The sequence below is a fragment of the Dermacentor albipictus genome, chromosome 1 (assembly GCF_038994185.2).
Source record: "Dermacentor albipictus isolate Rhodes 1998 colony chromosome 1, USDA_Dalb.pri_finalv2, whole genome shotgun sequence".
In the NCBI taxonomy this organism is placed as follows: domain Eukaryota; kingdom Metazoa; phylum Arthropoda; class Arachnida; order Ixodida; family Ixodidae; genus Dermacentor; species Dermacentor albipictus.
In genome coordinates this window covers 134,676,925-134,699,644 of record NC_091821.1, presented here as the reverse complement: position 1 = coordinate 134,699,644, position 22,720 = coordinate 134,676,925, and the positions used below count along the sequence as shown (strand labels likewise).

General features: G+C 46.5%; 1 protein-coding gene across 1 annotated transcript in view; it reads right to left on the bottom strand.

Moving 5' to 3' along the window:
- Positions 1 to 5,788: 5,788 nt before the first annotated feature.
- The window catches only part of LOC135896059 (uncharacterized), a 47,747-nt gene continuing 30,815 nt past the window's right edge, over positions 5,789 to 22,720 (bottom strand). Inside the window, exons 2-4 of the mRNA XM_070533478.1 lie at positions 9,980 to 10,153; positions 8,332 to 8,500; positions 5,789 to 7,837 (exon numbers count right to left, since the gene is read on the bottom strand). Of these exons, the coding sequence (XP_070389579.1) occupies positions 7,347 to 7,837; positions 8,332 to 8,500; positions 9,980 to 10,153 (834 nt within the window). The 3' untranslated portion in view covers positions 5,789 to 7,346. The remainder of the gene's footprint in view (positions 7,838 to 8,331; positions 8,501 to 9,979; positions 10,154 to 22,720) is intronic.

The following is a 22,720-nucleotide window of genomic DNA, read 5'->3' as shown; positions in this document are numbered from 1 at the left end:
TCCACCTTCGAAAGGTTACTGCTACATACTGACATGCATCGACCGTTATACACGGTGGCCAGAAGCTACACCCATATCTGATATCTCAGCGCCCGCTGTTGCAGTAGCTTTCGTGTCTACCTGGATCGCAAGGTTCGGCTGCCCATCCACAATCATCACAGATCGCAGGTGACTCAGCACTTTTCAACGAGCTACTCAAACTACTCGGAACGACACGTTTTCGCACAACTGCTTACCACCCGCAGTCCAATGGACTAGTTGAACGTTTTCACCGGCATCTCAAGGCCTCCCTTATGGCACATGAATTACCCGCCGTGGTTGCTCAGTGGCTATGGTGTTGGGCTGCTGAGCACGAGGTCGCGGGATCGAATCCCGGCCATGGCGGCCGCATTTCGATGGGGGCGAAATGCGAAAACACCCGTGTGCTTAGCTTTAGGTGCACGTTAAAGAACCCCAGGTGGTCGAAATTTCCGGAGTCCTCCACTACGGCGTGCCTCATAATCAGAAAGTGGTTTTGGCACGTAAAACCCCATAATTAAAAAAAAAAATTATGGCCCATGAATCACCGGAGCAGTAGGTCCTGCATTTGCCCCTCGTCTTACTTGGCATCAGAGCCGCACTCAAGAGCGACCTTGGTTGCTCCTGTGCTGAGCTAGTTTACGGCACTCACCTACGCCTTCCGTGCGATTTCTTTGTCGCCACCCCCCAAACGCCTCTGCAATCACCTGCCGACTACGTTGTCGAACTGCAAGCTTTCTTCAGCCAAATGCGCCCCGTGCCTACTACACGTTCACAAGAAGCAAGGTCCCCGTACGTTTCTCCCGCACTCAGCTCTGCTACCCACGTTTTCGTACGTAACTGTGCCATGCGGAAGCCTTTGCAACCACGCTACTCCGGGCCATATTGTGTTCTAGAGCGTCGTACGACGACGTTTGTTGTCAATGTCAACGGCCGATCAGACACAATTGCCCTGGAACGTCTCAAACCCGCCTACATCGAAGCACCCGCGCCATCAGCTCCACCAATATGCGACGCGACCCTGCTGCATCCTTCGCCGCCGCCTGCGCACGTGATACCCAAGACCAACGCCAAGCCGCGCCGCGTCACGTGCACTTTCCATCGTTCGTCGAACTTTCCTCCTCTCTAGGGCAGGAGCCCTCTGTCGCACGAGGGATGACGTAGACGCTCGCGTCTACACGAGGCACTAGCGGCTGGCACGCTCCGGCACGGGCTAGCGTTCCGAAGATTATTAAATAATGCTACGCTAAGCGATTGAGTTCGGTTCTTCCTCTACTGCGAGAGCCCGATACCTTACCGGTCTACGTGGTCGCTCGTCGCCACAGTATCTTCCACAGAAATTCTGCAGATATTCTTGCAGTTCCTCAAATGTGGTCCTCAGAACGACAGCGGCTGTTTCTCTCTCTGCATGTTTGGGCATTCCTTTTCACGATGCCTAACCTCGCCTTGAGAGTATAATTCACCAACACATATGGCCACGCTGCAAGTCTAGACTCACGTGCGGAATTCAAATCAGCCCGAGGCGTTGCTTGAACAGCGGGAATTGCAAAAGAAGTAATCTGTATTGCCTATATGTATAGCCTGCCTTGAGACGAGCAGGTTAGGTATGTTGGTCGGTGTTTCGAGAGCATTTACGAAATAACATTTAAATATTACCGAGCTAGAGAAAATCCGGGAGAGGCACAAGTGTCACAGTAAATGAAAGTTCTACTCCTATTCCATATGTACCAGACAACATTACTTTATATACAGGCTGTTCCAGCTAACTCGTGCCAAGCTAAAAAAAAACCCACATGTGCGTTTCGAGAATGCAACCAACTTAGTATTGTTCACTGTTGAGCAACATGGAGTATTTCCTTTTTTTTTTTACTATGTGCGTGAGTTATGAATAACCAACCGATGAGTTGAAGAGCCACCGGACAAATAACCAAACAACTTATTTCCACGGGGATAGCTGCTGGGGTTTGAATTTGCCAGGTTTGCAAAGAACGTGCGCGAGATTTAAATAAGTGCCACGTGAGAAGGCGCTTACGTGCAGCGATATTAGTGTCGTCAATCATGCTACGAACGAATGGTCTATGATGAAGATTTATTTATTTCTTCGTATTGAAGACACTGCCAGTGCAACTTGTGTCACTGGCACCACCGTGAGCAGCGACAGCATTTGGTCATGGAGGCGCTTGTCGGAGAGGGCTTGCACAATTTCGCATCCGTGTCACAGAAACGAAAGAAATAATAAATAAATAAATAAATAAATAAATAAGGACACACGCGAGACTGCGCACACAAGCCTGCGCACACGAGCGCTGCACAGAATCTCCAATAGGCGCAAATTAGGTATACGGCGCGAAGGCAACTTAACATCCGACTTATCTATTATGCGATGTCAGCGAACCACGAAATCGGTGTCGCTTTCCGTATTCGCCGGTTTTCGAAACGGGACCGAGTTTCGTCTCGCTTTCCTCGCGTCTATTGCGAGAACATTGGATAAATTAAGGTCGGTCCAACAGTTTGTCACTATCAACGCATCCGAGCGAAATTTATACTGCGTTTTCCCTTTGGCCCTCTGATCATGCGTGCCAAACGGTAGATTGAAAATTATCCAGTTTCACTGAAAATTAATCACCTAATGAGGTGCCACGTTTTACAGCAAAGCTGTCTATGGCTAGGATCCCGGTATTCCTTCGTGGCGTAACGTCGACAGAAAACTATCATCATGTATGGCTCATGATACCCCGAAGTTCAATGGCAGAGGCACTCAGCGAAGTGAAGCGAGCAGCACATGCATTCTTTGTATTCATACATACAACATACAAAACAGCATACGTTTCAATGAAGAACAGGCTCAAAAAAAGCATGCGAACCACATAATTGATGATAAGGCGCTCCTGCGCCTACATGCAATGCGAAGCGCTCCCTGCATGCGTTTCCCGGTAAAGATTACTGTCGCGCAGGCTGCCGCGGCAACGGCAGCTTGCGACGTGGGGAGTTGCGTCCCTTTCGTATATAAAATAACCAGCCTATCAACTGATTTCAATGTTGTTGCAGCACCACTATAGGTGGCGGCGTTCTGTCAAAATTACGATTACTCCTACTATTACGAATGCTCTAAAATAGCGTTACTACCACTACTCTAAAGCCATAAAGCATTGCACAACTCCTCAGCTGTTGTAGTGGTGGTTTTCAACAGCTTCGCTGGACATCCACTTCCGCAGGGCCGCGATGGCGCGTCATTTTTTTTTTATTTGAACATATTTCCAAGTTCCTAAGCGAATCGCCTCACCGTACGTACGCAATGATCGACGCGATCTGAAAAAAAAAGGGGGGGGGGGAGGGGGAGAAAGAAAGAACCGACTTTTTTTCAGGCTTGGAAAAAACTTCTATGTGGCACGTATTGAGCAACAAAAAGCTGGATCGGGAATTTCATTTGCATTGGCACTTTTGCTCTGAATATAACATTTGAGAAGTTCATTAATTAATAACTGATAATGTAACTAGGCGAAATAAAATGAAAGGTAGTCTGACTTGTTGCAATCGACGTCAAACAGCATTGCCTTGTTTCTGTGCAGCTACGTGGCACCTGCATATTTTTTAAAATTTTTACACAAGAGACGTGGGACACGTGGTATATAGGCTGTGGTATTATCGGCGCAGTGAGTTGAGAATTCCCAAAAGTTTTTTTTCTCGCTTTGTGTCACTTTCTTTCTCTGACATTCACCAGTTCGAAATGATACCCTTCGGCTCAGTTTTGGCCCTTGCGCGATTAGTGCTGCCTTCATAACATGCGTTTTTTTCCCCTCCACTTCGAATAAAATTTTATAATGAAGGATCACTTTGGGGAAGCTTAGATGAGTGTTCTTCGTCCTCGCCAGTCGCGCTATAGCCTTAATTCTTCGTGGATCTGTGTCAACTCTTCCATGTGTCAAACTTGCTGCGGTATGGTCTGCCCGCAACTTAGCATGTCATTAACAGAAAATGGCCGTAACAGCTAAAAACCCATGCGCTGGCTTACCAAGTTCGCCAGGCAAAACTGATTATTATTATGCGCAATTATTAAATACGTAAAGAATAACATTCTGTGAATGCGGTTATCGGTATTCAGAAACAGTTCGTATGGTAGAGCTACGTCCAGACGTAGTATAATGGCGTTTTTCACTGGTCGATTCGGAGCAGGATTTCTTGCTCCGCGGCAACGAGTCCGAATTTCACTGGTCTATCTGGAGCGGGTTCGCGCGTTCCACTGGTCGTTTCGTATCAACTCGCTCCGCGCCGGATCGCTCTCACTTGCTCCGCCGCCGAGGCGCGGATTCGGGCGGAAATAGCTCGCGTCACTTCCGTCTTCAAGCGAAATCGGTACCCGGTTGGTACGCACAACATTGTGTTGCTTCGCAAGATGGCTGCCTTCGGTGGTACTGCAGCGCTCGCGTTTAGCGATGAGTGCTCGGAGGACAGCGATTACGAAGTGACGCAGGTGCTGTACGAAGCCTTCTATGCACGTTGTCCATGCACAATCTTTGCGGGCGCGACATGGAAATGACGGACTATGCGACTGCCACGGTCAAATTACACACGAGGGACGGCGAGTTTGGTTGCCGTGGAAACATACAGAACGGAAGTCGGGCATGGTTTTCGGAACCGGTTCGTGCGACGTGTACACAGACTTCCTGTGTGATCCGCCGCGGAGCGTTCTTGCGCTCCGCTGGCCGATTCGGATTTGTGAAACCCGAGCGCTCGCTCGAGGATTTCGGCGGCCGCTCCAGATCGACCAGTGAAAAACGCCATAAGAGTAGTGACACGTAAACCAGGCGATCGTAAAATAGAAAACTACCCAGCTATTTCGTGTGCCGCTTGCAGATTCGTTCTTCCAGAGTGCGATGAACTGGTTTTTAACGTTATTATAGTTGGTTTGTTCACGCACGCAGCTGCTGTAGAAGAAAGAAATGGGCACCGCCCAGGATCCCATTTTCATCGCACTTCCATTTTCTTTCTTATCAAAATTATGTGGCCGACATAATTTTTCGGCGTCTTCGTAAGCGAAATGCCAATCTCTCCTTCTTTGTGATCGCGCATAGCGACATGGCAGAGTATTGCCGCTTTCGTGCTCATTCTTCTGCCGCGGTACACAACCACCGCATGCAACCAAATCGGTACATTCGCGCGACTGAAACCGTATCTTTCAACAATAGTTGAGGCGTTTCAAAGAGTGACGACATGCAGCACATTTCTGGCCCACTCGGTGTAACAAAGCGTTATTCTACCTATGGAAATGCTGTTTACAAATGGGGTGTACGAGCTTTCTCCGACACAATTTTCCCACAGAGGGTATAGCGTCAGCAGGTTCTTAATGGACCAACTTTTATTCATTAACTGCGTGGTTTCCAAAGTCGTGATGAATGAATATATTAGAAACTTGGAGACAATAATATCGGAACACCCGTCTATTTGGTTTTGAAGTTCTAAAACACTCCGTGTGCTTATTTCAGATACAGGCGGGAATCCAAAAGGCAAGAACACATCTCCTATCTAACGCGCCACTCTAAAAGCCGAGCCCCTTTGCCCTGCAATCAGCTGCATCACATACGGGGCTTCTGTCAACGTGCCAGCTCCTGAGTGCGAAATTACAGTGGTGATAGTATGGTGACCATCCATGACGGTCACCATAGTGTCCCTCCGAGGCGGCACGGTTGAGGTGTGTCGATAGAGGCGACGATATGTTTTGCAAGTTTGAAGTAATTTCGAAGAATTAAAGCAACTAAGTCAATCAAATAGGTACTGAGCAATGAACCATGTTTTATTCAACAAAATTATATTAGAATCACATCACCGATTGCAACAAACGCACTACAGTGCGTGAAACTGCCACGCAAACACTCTACATATATATACACTGTTCCTGACGGGAGACACCAAAGACAGATAACATGTAACAAAATAATGAAATAACAATAATAACAAAATAATTAGTACATGAGCACTATATACACAGGGCCGGCTAGATGCCCGAGATCGTTGCCGTACAAAATAACAGCAACCAGCAGAAAGTCGCTAAACCTGGATGCGTGGGTTTTATTTTCTTTAAAGACCGCAATCATCGAGACAGTTTGTTGGGTTTACAGTGAGGAAAAAAAAGAACTTGCAGATGTTTGCCAATCCGATCTACTGTTACATCAAAGACAGCGAAAAGAAAGTTCCCACACCCCTTAAGAAGTCCCTGGAGGTCTGTTTTGCCACTGTCCGAAATGTACCCAAGACTTTACAAACGCATTAAGACTTTGCAAACACGTTCAACATATTCGGCGCAATTCCTTCGCTGTACCCGAGCTTTGTACAGACACCAGCATTCTCCCTTTAAAAGCAATATGAAAAGAAAGAAGAAATGACACGGCAGAACGTACTCATAAGAACAGATACTAAAATTCATCTCATCCAAAGGGCACAGACGGGATACCCACATGTATTGGATCCCTCCTAGTTGAGCGCCAGTGTGCATGGAGTCGGTGCAACGTCACATGGGAAACAACAATTACGAATTACTGGCTAAGATAAACCGCGCAAAGAAGTTGTCTCTTTGAGAGCGGTATACACACGGTAACTTGGAGATCGCTAGGAGAGACCTTCGTCTTGTATAGTGCTCATAAAATAGGCTGATGGTGAACCGCACAGTAAAAAAAAAAAATCTGTCACTGAAGTAAAAAATAACCAAGCAAAGTGCACGCCTTTGTTCCTTTGCTAAATCAACGCAATTTTCAATTCCGCGTCTTTTCATAGAAGAGTAAGTTTATCGGCATTAAACGTTATCTTGTAGTATAAGGCACAACAGTTTACCTTCTCCCGTACGACTAGTAAGTCGTAACCTCAACATAATTGAGGACACGCGCTGCGGCTTCGCACAAATGTGACCACTTCATTGTATGCCGCCTTATCACAATAGCTAAAGGAATAATGAAGAGGCACTTGTCTTGGCGCTCTTTGGGCAAACCTGGCCCTTGCGCCACAAAACACCACACATCATCATCAGTAATGAAGAGGCTCTTACAACAGACACTATGGTTTATGTACACTACTGTGGATGGCTCCGGGGTGAATTTTGACAGTTTGGAACTGTTTCGATAAAGCAGATTAAAATCTCCCAAACAAATGTTTTTGCTTTCTACATTTATGGAAATTCGGCCACTGAAATATAACCCGCGACTTCAGACGCTCAAACCATAAGTGAGAGTAAAACAAAGCGATGAAAGCAAAGGCAAACATATCAACAAGAAGCCCTGCAGGTGGACAAGCATACATGTATGGTAAGTGCACATCCGACGAATCACCAAGTGACACTGCTATAGCTTTGAAGAGAAAGAGTTACCGAATGAAGAAACGAGAGTGTCTTCGTCCATGAGCAGTAGCTCACCAAGGTATGTATCGACAAAAAGTTCCTCATCAATGTTCTCGTCACGGGGAAGGGTTTCGTCCGTAGGCTCGAGCGGCCTTTTGACAGCGCTCTCGTTATTGTCGTAGCTGTAGAACATATCTTCTACCTCTTCAGGAAACAACTGCTCGTCACTGGTCAGGGATCTGTAAGGCGCCTCGGAGCCCAGCGGAGTCATGTAGGAATAGCGGGTACCCGTCTGCGGCTGCGACCACTCCTCCGGCGACTTCACCGGCTCGGATCCCGCGCTGTGAAAGCTGTCGGGCGAGGTTGGCTCAGAGTCCGCGTCAGGGCTCGATAGGTCGTGGGGCGAGGTCGGTTGAGATTCAGTCTCGGACACGTCCTCACCAGAGACTGCGGGCGAAGCGGGAACACGCTGGTCTCCTTTCTTGAGCAGGTACTCTGGGAGAAGCGGCAAAGAAAGAAGAAGAACGAAGCTCACAGTTAGTGGCTTATGTCGAAAAGAGAAGGTAGCCCTGCTGTCGCCGGCATTGGCGAAAAATGGACGGGGTCGTACGAGCGAAAGATAAGCAGGGTAAGGAGAGTAAAAGGCGAAAACTGTACAGACAGCTGGGCGCATGCTTTCCGCACGACCTGCGTGGGCGGTCTCTTTCAGTGGCTTGAAGGCGCCAACCTTTCAGTTTAGTTTGACTTCATATTTTTCGGAAGCGTGGCCCTCTTACCTGGCTCAACATATGAACGGAGACAAATAAGAGAGGTGCACATAAGCACAGCGCTCGTGGACTGCCATCAGCTATACCACATATGCTAGGGCCTTAAAAATACGTTTTTTTAACTATGAGAATAGTTTAAGCGCAACTGAAACCTGTCACCCTGCAGGGCACCATGCTTGAACAGTGGCGCTATGATCAGCAAAACAAAGCAGAAATACTGACCTAAATCTTCTTTGGGAAACTTTCGATACTGAAAGTTCTTTTCAGGAACTTTATTCTCCCAGCCCTTCACGACATCCAGCTTCATCTTGTTCAAGGCTGCGCGAAACCGTTGCTTCGCATCCAGTGGGGCGCACTCTACGGAGCGGCGGTTCTTGTACCGATGCCATTCCTGTAAAGGAGAAGGCTGAATGTCAAAATATGGAGACTAAGCAAACTCGGCATCCGTGCAACTGATCGTATACACACAATTTGCTGGCAGCCGCTGCGCCGAATTCAAAATGAGCGCGCGCCTGTTTTTAGCGGGGTACGCGCGAATTAATGAGCGCTAGCTGGCCAATTATATATAACTGACCATGATTAGCTTAACCACCTCCTGTTATCCTGCATCGCGGACAATACGGATTATACCTCATTGCTGCCTAGAAATAAAAGAAAAGAGAAAAAAAAGAGCTTCGGGAAAATTTTGCCAATGCCTGTTTAATTTCTCGGTTCATGTTTGCAGAATGTATATGAGAAATTGAAGTTTAACTTAGTTGCCAAAACCAAGAAATGCTTTCGATGTTTACAGAGCAGGATGAACACAACGACAAAACAAAGACGAAACACAACGCAAGGCGAAAGTACCAATAACAAGCACACATTTATACATTCACTAAGCAACCTCATGAGATGCACAAATACCATCATCGTCCGAAAAAACACTAGTTCCTTTTCCGTAAGGTCCGCATAGGAAGTGCTAACACAGTCTATAGTTTCAGCTTCGATTGTTGCCGTAGCGAGCTTACAGGCATTTTGGTGAAAACATGCGGTACATGCATTAAACAATGGTTCACAACCACGGGATTTGCAATGAAAGGCGAGCCGCCCATCACACGTATTTCTTTACTTAACCTATCGTCGATATGCAACGTCCCGCCTGCCCTATATGCGAGTACTTCTTCTCAGAAGAGGAATTTGATAAGCGACGCTGCTCGTGGAGGAAACAAATATGCCTTTGTGCGCATTACCGCAGTTATCGCACTTAGCCTGCAGAGCCTGACCGTCTTTCGAGGGGGCCGAGAAAACTGCCTTCGCCTTTGAACTCTCTCCAATCTCCATCAGATTGTTAGAAATTTATTAACCATTGCTAACGCATGTATTGTTACCAGTAATATACATGTAAGCTCGCCGGGTAAATAACCGAAGATGAAACGACATCGCGCCTAGAGATTGTGTCAAGACTTCCTCTGCGCAGCTCACAGACAAGGAATATATGGCGTATCTCAGATTGTGGTATTCCGTATGTAACGTGGTTGCTTAGTGAATGTATAAACGTGTACTTGTTGGTAATTACGCTTGGTTCTGCGTATCGTATTTCTTTTGACGTTGTGTTCAACCAGTGTTACAAGCATCGAATATCATGCACCAACACGCCCAGATTTTCACCATTTTCTAGATATGCTGCGACGAGAAATGCGCCGTTGAAACCTGGATGGTGGTGCACGAGTATCACGGTTACGGCAGAGAATGTATTTAAGAAGATACGCAATATCGTGGACAAATGAACGCGAACAGGAAATTATAAAATATAGCTATCAGCCTAAGCCATCACCATTAGCATATATTTACGCACTGCACCATGACGGTATTGTGACGGGTGTCGTAATACCATGAAGACCGCGCAGTCCTCCTCCGGCGTGGCTGACGCTCCGTTGCCGTGCCGCCATAAGATCTGGAAGACTCCCGACGTCCGATGGATCCAGCAGAGCCGGTCGCCGAACGTACAGCGCTCCAAGTGGTTGAACAGAAAGCCGCAAAGCTTCCCTGTAAAGCGCTTTGGCATCTGCAAGACAGCAGCGAGACTCATACGTCAGAGATCGTGCGGATCCTTCAGTCCTTCTGTTCTTACGACGGTCGCATTATATTATTCATTACGGATGGGGCAGGATTTCTCAACGCTGTAGAGGCATGCATGTAACAACTATATAATTGGCAGTTTGGGAAATGGGCGACCCGAAGTTAGGGTATACGCTATCTGCCGGGCATGCGACCTAGCGCATAAGGAATACAAAACAACACAAGCGGAGTTTTTTGGGCACGCTAACACGCTTGGGTACGCTACTTCTAGACCTCCCTAACGACGCTGGAGTAAGGTATTCTGCCTATTATGTTCCTACTTCGTAAGCCCGCTTCACCACATCGCACCCGCATTTGTCTAAATGTAACGGCGGTGCGAGCGACGTCGTTCGCTTCATAAACACATCGGCTTCACGCATACGGGCTGACTGACGCATTGACCGTGCCACCATTACATCGGCAAATCCTGCAAACCAGCCATTTAGCTCGACGACTGCGTGGGGAAGGCAGGGTCCGTTGAAAGGAGACCCTTGCAAGGGGAGGGGGAAGGGGCGTTAATGTTTCGTATAAGATTGCCGCGATGCACAAACAGCAGGAACTGCGATAACAGGGCAGGTCACCTTAATTAAGTAAATTTATGATGAGTATGATGACCTTGATGTGTTTGGCGCATGCCCACTCACTTGGATTGGCCAAGAGTAGGGCATACTTCACATAGGTGCTCAGGTAATAAACTTATACATCTATAATGTCGATGAATAAATAGAAAAACGATTAGGCGTGGACCTCGTCTCCTGCAATGCGCGAGTTCTTCCTCTTTCTCAGCATGCCGCATGTTGGATGTGGCAATATTGGAGTGAAAGGGAAAGTAATCACCAGACCGCGAGCAAGGGCTAGACAAAAGGTTAGCCAACGCACATATTTCCCTTCCTTCGTCCGTGGTAGTTTAATTGGTAGACTAGCACATCCGACATGTGGTGGTTGTGGGTTCGGTCCCGAACTGTGGCGCGTTTTGCTTGTCTCCTGCTTCACTTCTCTTAATCTCCCGTATATCATTTTCTCTCTCTCTCTCTCTCTTTCCATCAGCTGTGTCCCATTTTCATCTTCACGAGTTTCCTCGCTGTTACCCACATCAATCACCTACATACTTTGGGTAAGTAGTGGAAATTGGACGCAGACGCCAAAAATTAAAATAATAGAAAGATGAAAAAGAAAAAAGTGCAGCTATGGGGGGGGGGGGGGGGGAGTTATGTTGCAAAACGTGGCGTAAACACCGTGCATACACGTGTAAGGGTGCGCTCCGTTGTCCTAATGATCAGAGATTCATGATGAAGTCACGAAGCCAAATTCCTTTCCTTGTCAATGATTCTTGCGTCGTCCCAATTGATTACCTGGTTGGTCGCTTTTGTGTGCTCCGCCAGTTAGTTGGACGCAACGTTCGTTTTCCTGGCATCGTAACGGTGCGGTTTTAATATTTATGCAATATTGCCTGTTTCGCCCACATACGCAATCGTATTCGACCCAAGGAATAGTGTATAACACGCCTGGAAACTTTTAAGAGCTTGTCTTTCACCCTTACCAGAGAGTTCCTCAGTTTCTGTGCTAGCACGTGGGTATATACTTGTTTTCTCAGCTTATATTCGGGTCTTCCTCAAAGCTGTCTTGCCACCTCTTTGGTGGCTTTGGCCACTGGTAATTGCAGTTTGCCGTTACGGCGCTCTTCTCGTGTTATTTGAAAATTAACTTAATTTTTGCGCACAACGAGGAGCATATAGTTCAATAACCGAAGCGCTAAACAGGGCTCGGCTCCTTTTGGCCTCAAAGGCTGCCTGCCCATTTGTGACTACCACACGATTTGTAGCCGCAATTTCTTTTTTTCTTCTTTATTTTTCATCGCTACGGAACAGGGCACACTATATAAACAACGCATTGTCAGAAACTAATGGGTAGCATGTGCGGGAAGGACTTGCCCCGAATGTGAAAAAACAAAGGGGTAACTCAAGCGCGGCTACTGGCCACGGTCTTCGAAGAGCGCCGGGTGAGAAGCGACCCACGCCCTCGGCCTGAACTCTTCATTCATTAAGAAAATATTAATAGCGGGGGCCAGAACACCTACATCCATCTGCGATGTCCACACCAGCATGCAAAGTCATCCTTCTCCTCTTAATCAGACAATCACAGGCAAATAACGAAGGTAGGCTGCTGAGCACGAGGTCGCGGCATCGAATCCCGGCCACGGCGGCTGCATTTCGATGGGGGCGAAATGCGAAAACGCCCATGTACTTAGATTTAGGTGCACGTTAAAGAACCCCAGGTGGTCGAAATTTCCGTTGTCCTCCACTGCGGCGTACCTCATAATCAGAAAGTGGTTTTGACACTAAAATCTCATTCTTTTTAAATAACGAAGGCTTAAAGAAAGAAAAAAAATGTCGCGATAACATTTGTACATGAGTGGATTTTCGCGTCACGCACTTTTTTCCCGCATATCAAGCCACAATTCATGCGCTTTATGCGCCAATGTTATGCGCACGATCATGCTCGCGGTTTGAGGAATATCGCATTATTCAAATATTTAATGCGAGGAAATCTGAGTATGTAACCTCACCTTTAGTAAATGTGCAACGCATAAATAACATGAGCCGTAAAGTAGGCCAATAATGAAATGAAGAGACTTCGCTCGAACTAGTGATGTAAGTTCAAACATATTTGACTACCAGCTGAAGAGAGCAGCGAAATTGGGCCAGTTTGTAACAAGGAGGTTAAAGAAAAACTGCAGTTTTTCTTTAAGCTCCTTGGTTTGTAACGATTCGTTCATGGTGAACAACGCCAATAAACAAAGACCCAAGTAAACCTATTTTTGGCAGATATGTAGTCTGACAAAAAAGCAAAGAGAGAAAAAAGCAGCAATAGCCAATTTTGCTAACCGAGAACGGTGAATGACGGACAAAAACAAGGACGATAAGAAAGAATGAATAAAAGCGAGAGCAAGACGCTATCTTCATCCATCCGCTTCATGGCCTTCCTTCAATAGCACTGCTTACAACCAAGAGATGTAGCCACGTCAGCGTGACAGAAATGTTGGATATTTGCGGTCATGCCGAATCGCGAGCCTAAAGTGCGAGGCAAGGAGGCATATTGATCGAACCGATTTCCTTCAACTTAATTATTGCATCACACTGTGCAAGACGCGAATGTTCGGTACGCTACATCACCGGTATGCCTCTGCGTTAGTGCATCGGTGCACTAACACCAAGTACGATGGATGAAAAGCAATGGTAATAAAGTTATATTATAGCTCGATTTTAACAAATTATCGTAGCATGAACGAAGCATGAAGTTTTGCTAAGCGAAAAGTCACCAGAAGGCACAGCGCGGTGCCCCCATTAAAGGATATTGGCAAGTAATCTATACTAACGAACCACTTTCTGCGGCAGTGAAAGAAAAGCTACGGGCGCTTGGCTGCTGCACATGCGTTACCGCGCCAAGTAGTCCGGCAGCGTTTGACAGTGCTTTTGGTTGCTCGGAACAGACGCTGAATCGACGCTTTCCCCAGACGCGGAAGGGAAAAGCCGCAAAATAAGTAAACTTGTACATTCAGTAGTGTATTTTATCTTATTTAACTGTTGCTAATAAGGTGTTTATGTTTTCTCTTCCCCAGCTTAAACAAACGTGGATGAAAACACGGGACTCTTTTCAGAAGCGCTTTCACTTGGGCGCGCTTTGCCTCCGTAGCTTTCCCTTCATTGCCACAGAAAGTTGTCCGCGAGTAGCACTGCACGAGCGTGACTTGTGCATCTACGTTTGCATTAGAGAACATGTAGATAATTGCCGTTAAAAATGGATTTACACGACGGCCGCGATCGCGAACAAATAAGTCACCTGACATGTGACGTACGTCGGATCACTACGCAGCCGGCATTCGCACGACAGTGGAGAAAAGCAGACGACAACGCGTGCGACCTACTCCGCTCTTCATGAGCACCGTGTTTGTCGCGCGCGTTTCAATTCACTCAGCGGCGCGAAGTAGATTGAAGATGGTTACTGCCAGGCGTTTCACCAGCAGTGTCTAAACAGTTCGTGACGAAAATCTCAACCGTGATTTAGCTTTCGGACCAGAAGGCTATATATACATCAGTGCATTGAGAGTTCCAGACAACATTCAATAGCATACAAAGAAAAATTGCGATGTAGTTCTTAAATGCGCGCCTTGATTTGATCATTTAAAACTCCCAACAGGTGCGATATGCAACAGAAAATGCACTGCTATCGTGATTCTAGGGTACCCCGCTGTTATTGCAATGGTCATGTATGTAACAAACGTTGTGTGCGCTTAATTTTACGCACGCGGCTCATTTCAAACTGAGACGAAAGGCACCAGATCGTATTAAACAACATGAATGTAAGAAATAAACGTCATGCCAACTTACTTTAGCTTTATGGCGGACGCACGCCGACTTCAAACGCGGCCGTACTCGACGCGACGCAACGCTCTACTGACAGCAGAAGGCGAGGCGTTTGCTCGGCGCAGCACTGCCGAGCAAACGGGAGTCCCCGCTTGCGAGGCCCGTCCGCGTGAACTGTAGAACTCTGAAAATAATTTGCCCTTAAAAGCGCGAGAGCTCGACTTAAATTGTCATAGCCTTATTGTAAGCTAATTCTGAAGTTTTTTTTTAAGACAAGTGCATGAAGTGTACGTCACATAACAATGCAAACCGAAATACGTTCTGGACAATTCACGCGTTCAATCTCGGAGGGAAATCCCCTTCGCGAGCCACCGGCGGTTGACCGGAGAGAGTATGTGCCGCCATCTGGTGGTTTCTTTTGTAAACAAAATTACGGTCTCCGAGATTTCGCAACGCGTCTGAGTGGGCGCGCTTCTCTTCCTTCCTGGGCACGACCGCTCACACTCGCGGGAGACTCAGAGCGTCAACGTCGACGCGGCGTCGTCGCTCCTCGCGTTCCCGCTCACAGAAAGGGAAAGCGGTCGAGCAAGAGAAGAGGCGGGATAAAAAGATGTGCGCTACGGTGGTGGTGGTGGTAGAACCATTTTATTCAAGAAGTTAATAATAGCGCTACGGCGGGGATCTGTTTCTGAGCCGAATTCTCTTCCTGAATCCTAACCAACTCACCACCCAACGACTATATGTCCGTTTTCTTCATTTACTACTACTACTACTATTACTAATACTACTGCTACAGCTGCTGCTATCGCTTGTGATGATATTTCGACCGATTCGACACATAAGGACTTCGATTTCTTCCCTTGCACGTCACTTCGAACAATCGCCCATATAAACGTTTCTTACGTTTTTGGTTAAAACAGCAATAAATCGAATTAGTACGCCGAACTTGCACCCTTTAATTCGGTTTTAACCAAAATGTCAGTACTAGAGGCCCACATGACGCTAAAAGACAGAGGCAAGGAATTTCGCTCTGGAATCTTGAAATGTTAGAAATTCTTCCGCAGAATCGTGTGAATACGAATCGTGTGCATTCACGTTACACAGAAGTAACGAGAATGTTTTTACTGAAGCTGAAGGGTAGCTACCACCGCCATGTGCCAAGCAGTGTCCTTGTGTAAAGTTCCGTCAGCATTGCTTTCCTTTGGGCCTCTGTCGCCGCTTGTGCGATAGCGGACGCAGAAGAGCAACGTGTGTATAAGTTCTGTTATGTCTGTTACGTTTTACGTGCCAAAACCACGATCTGATTTTGAGGCTCGCCGTAGTGGGCGACTCCGGACTAATTTTGATCACCTATGGTTCTTTAACGTGCACCTAAATCTAAGTACACGGCCGTTTTCACATATCGCAGCCGTCGGAATGCGGCCGCCGCGGCCGGGATCCAACTCGCGACCTCGAGCTCATCAATGCAACGCTTGTTGCGGCTTGGGGAGGCGTTTAGGCCAGGAATCCACCCGGCACAGGGATGAGTACGTCCGGTAGTAGGAATGAAGAAAAGGTGTTTATTTTACGTTATTTACACTGGCTCCAGACGCGGAAGCCCACTCCATGTAGGAGCATACGAGTATTAAGAGGAAGCTTTAGGTCAGGCCCAACTCCGACGCGGCCTATTCGAATACGTGTAAAAGGCAAAAAGTTTCTCTGAGATAACCAGTGGACCGATTTTAATGAAATTGGTTGCATTTGAGAAAGAAAGTTGAATTCTAGCGACTATTGGAAACGAAATTTCGATTTAAGGCCTCAATATTGTTAAAAAGATTTTCAAATATTCGGAAGCTTGAATATATAGAAGCACGAAGTTTACAAATTAATAGTTCTGCATCAACAACAGATATCGCGTTTCTATAAACGGCATCCACTAGATCATTGAAAGCGGACAAATTTGATATGTAGTTTTATATCTTATGTGAAGTTGTTACGTTGTGTACCAGGGTTCTGCAATAGAACGAAAAGTTTTGTGAATGCGGCCCCAGAAAGGCCGAAACGCTACGTACCCCATTTGCACGGTTCTAACGCGCACCTTTTTTGGATAAAAAGTGAGTACAAGTTTGCGTGCACATTAAAATCGCAACTAATTCGACTCAAAATCAACAATGAAACCGATTCTTAGTTTTAAAGATATACTGAATGCAAGCTAGCTAGTCACACTGCCATCGAGCGGACGTTGTGTGTGTGTGTGCGAGTGTGTGTGTGCTTTTGCATGGAGGAAGGAAAAAACTAGGAGGAAATGCCACGTGCCAATCTTAAAGCCTAGTAAAAAAATTTAGAGGAGAAAAGGGCCCACACGTGATAGGTAAGGGGCAGATTGGGTAGGCTCGCTTTGGTTGCATCAGCTGCGGGGGTTTCGGAATATGGACGCAAAGCAGGTGTGGAAAACGGACGCTGAGGTTAGAGAAGGAATTCAAGCGTGTGAAGCAGTCGAATCTGTGTTATATTAGTGAGGTAACGCACCGAACCACCACACATTACGTTGACGCGGCTTTAAGCAGCAGACAGGCGCCAAGGTCGTAGCGAACGAAGGCGTCGGGTAGAGTGCGCTTCGCCGCAAGGGGTGGTGGGGCACGTCCGCTTGCGCAGTCATATTTGTATCGGAACACGTAACGGCGCGCTGTGACGGTCGGTGGGAATTCGGGTTCTTCGCTCGCTGACAGAGCAAAAATTTGTAATTTTCGCAGTTTGAGCGCTTACGTGCATTGAAATATTTACATGTCATCTTGTTTGGTTTCCACACACTATGTCTAACGTAAGTAAACTGGAAAGGTTCCAAAGAAAAGCCACCAGATTCATCTAAAACAAATGCACTTGTCACGACTCGCCGCCCACTAACTTGTTAGTTCCAACACCATTTGCCAGAGCAAAGCTAGCGCGCTTGAAATTCCTGCACCAGGTACTCCACAAGCGGCTGAAAATAGATTCTTCCAAGTACTTATCACGTTCCAAATCTCGCCTCTCACGCCACAAACACTCGTAGACACTAACAGAGCATTCGTTCTATAATGACACATATGAATACTCGCTTTTTCCGCTTGCAGTGAAAGCGTGGAATAAAGTGACACAGTTTGTTTTTCAACTTTTTGTAACCTACTAGATAATGCGTAAACCAATCATATTGGCGAACCTTAAACACGTTTAGTGAGGTAATTTCTGTAATCAACACAATAAACTGATTGCGCTGATTTGTGTACAGTGAGTTTAACGGAAGTGCATGTGATTTGTAAATGTATGGCACCCTTCTGTTGTGCCGATTTCCTTTTGCTTTGTTTTCTTGGCCAGTGTTAGGCTGTTAATTGCTGTTCTCCTGCTGGAATTGTATGAATGCCTACCTGCTATGGTCTCGTTCGAGACTGGCAGTATTGAAAGAAAAACAAAAAGGCAGAGCTGGAAAGCCTACAATAAATAAATACTAGAACGTTTCGAACCAGCAGATAACCATTCATTTTTGCCGCGCTTTCGCTCACAAATCTGTTTCGAAAACAACGTTGACGCATATGGTCTATACTTAAAGGTTGTCCTTCAAGAAGGCTGGCGCAACTTACGCAAGAACTATAGTTGAGTGATGCCAAGATAAGGTAAAGGTGAAAACTAGATGAATACGTTCGGCAGCGTTGCCAATAACTGAAGGTACTGTAGTTATTGACATACAAATGCGCGTCTGAAAGGTTATAATGATAAACAGCATGCGGCTGAATAACAGCCTAAAGTTAGCAAAGCGTCAAAACCAAGCCCCAGGTCGCGGTTTCGATCACGGTCGCAGCTGCCGAAATTTAGTGAGAGCAAAATGCAAAAGCGCTCGTGCACGTAGATTTAGGTGCACATTAAAGAACCCCAGTGGATCAAAATGATTTCGGAGTCCCGCACAACGCTCAATAATCAGATCCGGGTTTTGGGTCGTAAAACCACAGAATTTAGTATTTTACTAAGTGAAAAGCAAAAGCAAGGTACGCGATCTCAGTCGTATAACCTTTATAAACACTCATAAATGAACGCCATCTTTGCAAGAATCTGGCATAAAGGATATAAGTCCATGCGTTCGGCTTGTGAATATTTCCTGCCTGTGGTATAGCGTAATATTTCCTTCCTGCAGAAGTATAATGCCTCAGAGGTTTGCTGAAAAACACATTTGTCCTACGCTTTGTAATACAGCCCATAAATGAGTACAGCAATGTGAGAAAGGGCAGCATATAGTGACACATCTCACCAAACGAAAGGGAAAGCTTATTGCCAAAGTATATGGCTGTCACTCGAGTGAAAAAAAAAATAAAAACAGCCTCGAAATCACTAATATGTGGTTCAAGGCAGCTCGCCAACACATTCACCTGCCTGAAGCCACAGGAGGCCACGCACATAAAGTTGAGAGCATTGACAAAACAAAGTTAATGTTATATGCTCCTTACAAACATGAAAACCGATCATTCAAAGATTGCACCTGCGGCGGTTTTACTTCTATATTCCATCCCCCTCGTTGCATCTGATTGGTACAATCAGTGCTGAGCCGCAACATGACAAAACTCTCCAAGAACATTTTCCTAAAATTTCGATGCTCAGGGCATGCGATTGTTGAAAATTAAACATAGGGTTAGAGCAGGCTTCTCATCGACTTGATTAAATGACTGCGACGGCGAACGCCTATGCTTCGGAAGATTTTCTGAAGACCGTTTTGCAAGGAGACACAAATTTAAGCACAATAGCTTAGTAGAACTAGGTTCTTGCAGACGTTTTTCTGCCTTCTCGGTCGCTGGGAAATCAAGTCAAATGTGTCGTTTTCCCGTTTACCTGGTGCACAAAGACGTGCCGCAAACGGGCATGCCGGAGTGTTTTCAACCATAAAATCGGACCGAAAAGTAAACTTAGCGAACACGTTCGCCGCACCGTGTAGTTTGCAAACACCAGGCGCAACACGAAAGCGCCGCGCCGAATTATGCACGCCCATGTGCGGCCGCCTCAACAGCTCGGTCACAATATGGCGGCGGTGCGGCGCGTGCCTGCTCAATGGCTGCGACCACACTGTACGGCGGGAGGGGGCGCTGACATCGAGGAACCGACATTGTGCCCAACAACCCGCGGGGGACCACCTCAAGGACGACTGGCCGCGTTTAGGAGCAGGGAAACGAGGAATCCTTTCGCCCTGTGTGCAGGCAACCAAGCCGCCCTTCCGATTGCGATTCGTCGCGTTTGCGGGCGTCTTCTGCGAAACAATGACGCCTTTCGCCCCCGCAATCATGTGCAGGCGATCAAGCGAGCGCCCAGCTGTCCGCAGCGACTGCTTTCCCGTGGGAAAAAAATTCGCCGTTTCTTGTGCACAAGGATGGACTGGCGAGCCGGGGAGCCCGAACAAAATTGAAGGCCGTGCCGGCCCCATTGCTAAGGCAGGCGGTGCCAGTCGACGCTATTCTTCTGCTCAAAGTCTGCGGCCTCTTAGCAGACCGGCGAGAACTCAACAGAGGCGTCTCAACAGCGTAACGACGTCGCACCACACAATCTTTCAAAACAGCACCCGTAAATACGAAGGAAAGGCGACGACTTCGGTGCTCACAGTGCAGGCTAAGGCTACTTATCTCTCTCACAACGAAAGACGCTCAGCAAAACCTTTTACGAAGCAAAAACACTTGTGGAAAAATTGACTGTGGCGTATGAGCTGCAGTGTACTCGAAGAGGCGGACATTACTTGCACACACACACACACACACACACACACACACACACACACACACACACACACACACACACACACACACACACACACACACACACACACACAATGAAATGCATAATCTACTAATTAACAGAAAATAACTAATTAAGTGTATTACGAATTACCTAATGGCACATATTGTAATTTACACATTCTAGCCGGTGAGTTCGCAAGGCGGATCCACTTGGAACGAATTGTCAGGATGATACCAGTTTCGAGATATTAATTCCCGAACTTTGTGAAAAAATGCAGTGGCCTTCCGGTTACTTTTGGGCTTAGATGCTTAAAACGACGTTTTGCAAAGAAAATGAAACGACACTGCATTTTTACCGCAAGTTTGACGGCGCATATCTCGTAAATGGTCTCATCCACGCAATTCTTGTACCTTGCAGTCTCGGGAGCTAGAATTTGCGAATTGCAATATGTGACATAAGGTAATTAGTTAAAAGCTTAATTAGTGAATCTTTCAGTTAGTAGATTATGCACTTCAATTGTCTGTGTAAGTAATGTCCGACTCTTCGAGTAAATCAGCTCATGGACTGGAATTGAGCTATCTGCCACAGGCGATCTTTTAAAAAGCAGACAACTACTGTCGGAGGAAGCTATCCTCGGCCCATGACCTGACACTGCAATTTCAATGCGTGCAACAAAAGTATTGTTGAAGTTCCTGCAGGACACCAAGCTCGACGAGCGGCTCTAGCGAGGCAACTGTCTCATGTACATAAGCACTCACCACTTCTCTTATCATCATCATCCATCCCAATACTTTCACTCCCCTTCCCTCTTCCCCAGTGCAGAGTAGCAGACTAGAGCGCACTAGCTCAGGTCGACCTCTCTGTCTTTCCTATCAATAAATTCTATTCTCTCTCTTTTTTAAAAAAACTTTGTAATTGTTCGCTGAAACAGCCTATATAATATAAATATGTATAGACCGTTTTTTTTCTTGGGCGCCACCATAGTGTTTCGCAGTGGCACCATCTATAGGCAGTCGGCATGCTGGCTTGGGCGAGCGCTCCGTTTGTTTCCGCGCTCGTGCGGTCTGTTTTGTATGACGTGCACCTTGTACGTGGTAAACGGTTCTGTGAGAAGTACTGAAGTGGTTTAAGTCGGGATGGCCGGAGTTTCTGCCGGCGTTGAGGCGGACAGAGCACGCAGCGCGTTGTGTGCGCGCATAATATAGACTACAATTAGCCTCTGAGATCAATTGTGTATTTCTGAATGTTCCATTCACTAATGTGACCTTACTGCAATATTACCCTCTAGTTGTAAGCTGCGGTTTAGGAACAATAAGACATACGCGACGATGGTAACGACGTGGATAACATTCTGCTACGATAGAAGCTGTGCTGTTATACTTTGACAAGCGTTCAAACTGTTAGCTGCAGCTTACATTGCGTGGCCACTTGGTTCGGTGGACGAGGTTTCCACCCATGAATAAGATAGTTTTGGTTAGTAATAACAGCATACCTTACAGTGTGAACTATACTTGTCCAGCAAAGCGACCGTTTACGAACTGCGCTAGCGTCCTAAGCAGTGGTAGGTGCTGGATTACAGATATCTTATATATCTTCCACAGATATCTTCTATATAGCGCATGGTACAAGCATACGGCATCAACGTTTACAGATCTATAAACGTTGTGCGGCGTGACAATGCGAGGTCGTACTGCGACGCGCGTTAGCCCGTTTTCTTCTCCTTTTTCGAGAAAGAGGATGAAATCCGAATTTTCTTTTTTCGGTTGACTTCGTTCCGTTCTCTACGACGCACTCACACATATTACGGAAATTTTGTCCTCAAAATAGCCATCGCATTCTTTTTATGTGATCCCTCTCATATATTATGTTTTACAGGGCAAAAAGGGAATGCCGAATCACATAGCTTATATATGTATCATGCTGGTTCACCAACCGCAGTAATCGCCGTGTTGAGCAGCGCCATTGGCCTCATGCAGGAGGCTAGCGTATAGACATATAGTGATTTCAAGCCTATTAGACTTGAAATGCGTGAGAATGATGCCAGTGTATCCCAAATATTTGATAGCGCCTGCCGCTTAGATGTTTCGTGGTTGCCTTAGGTTGGCCGTACACGAGCATGCGCTGTTATGTTTTAGCCCCTGCGCCAAGCGATCAGATAGTGAGCAGATCAACCATTTCATGCTGGTAATGCAGAGACACCGGTTATTGAATTAAAACCGATATAAACAAAATAGTTCTCAACAAACGCACACACCGCGGCTGATTATGCGCGTCACATGTTTGCGCCCCCAAGAGATATTTCCGCGTACTGTAGTTACCAATGCACCGAAAGGCTTCCCTGACGAACTTATATGAACGGACATTGCGTAAATTTTACAACGTACAATCTAAAACATCTATGAACGGACATTGCGTAAATGTTACAA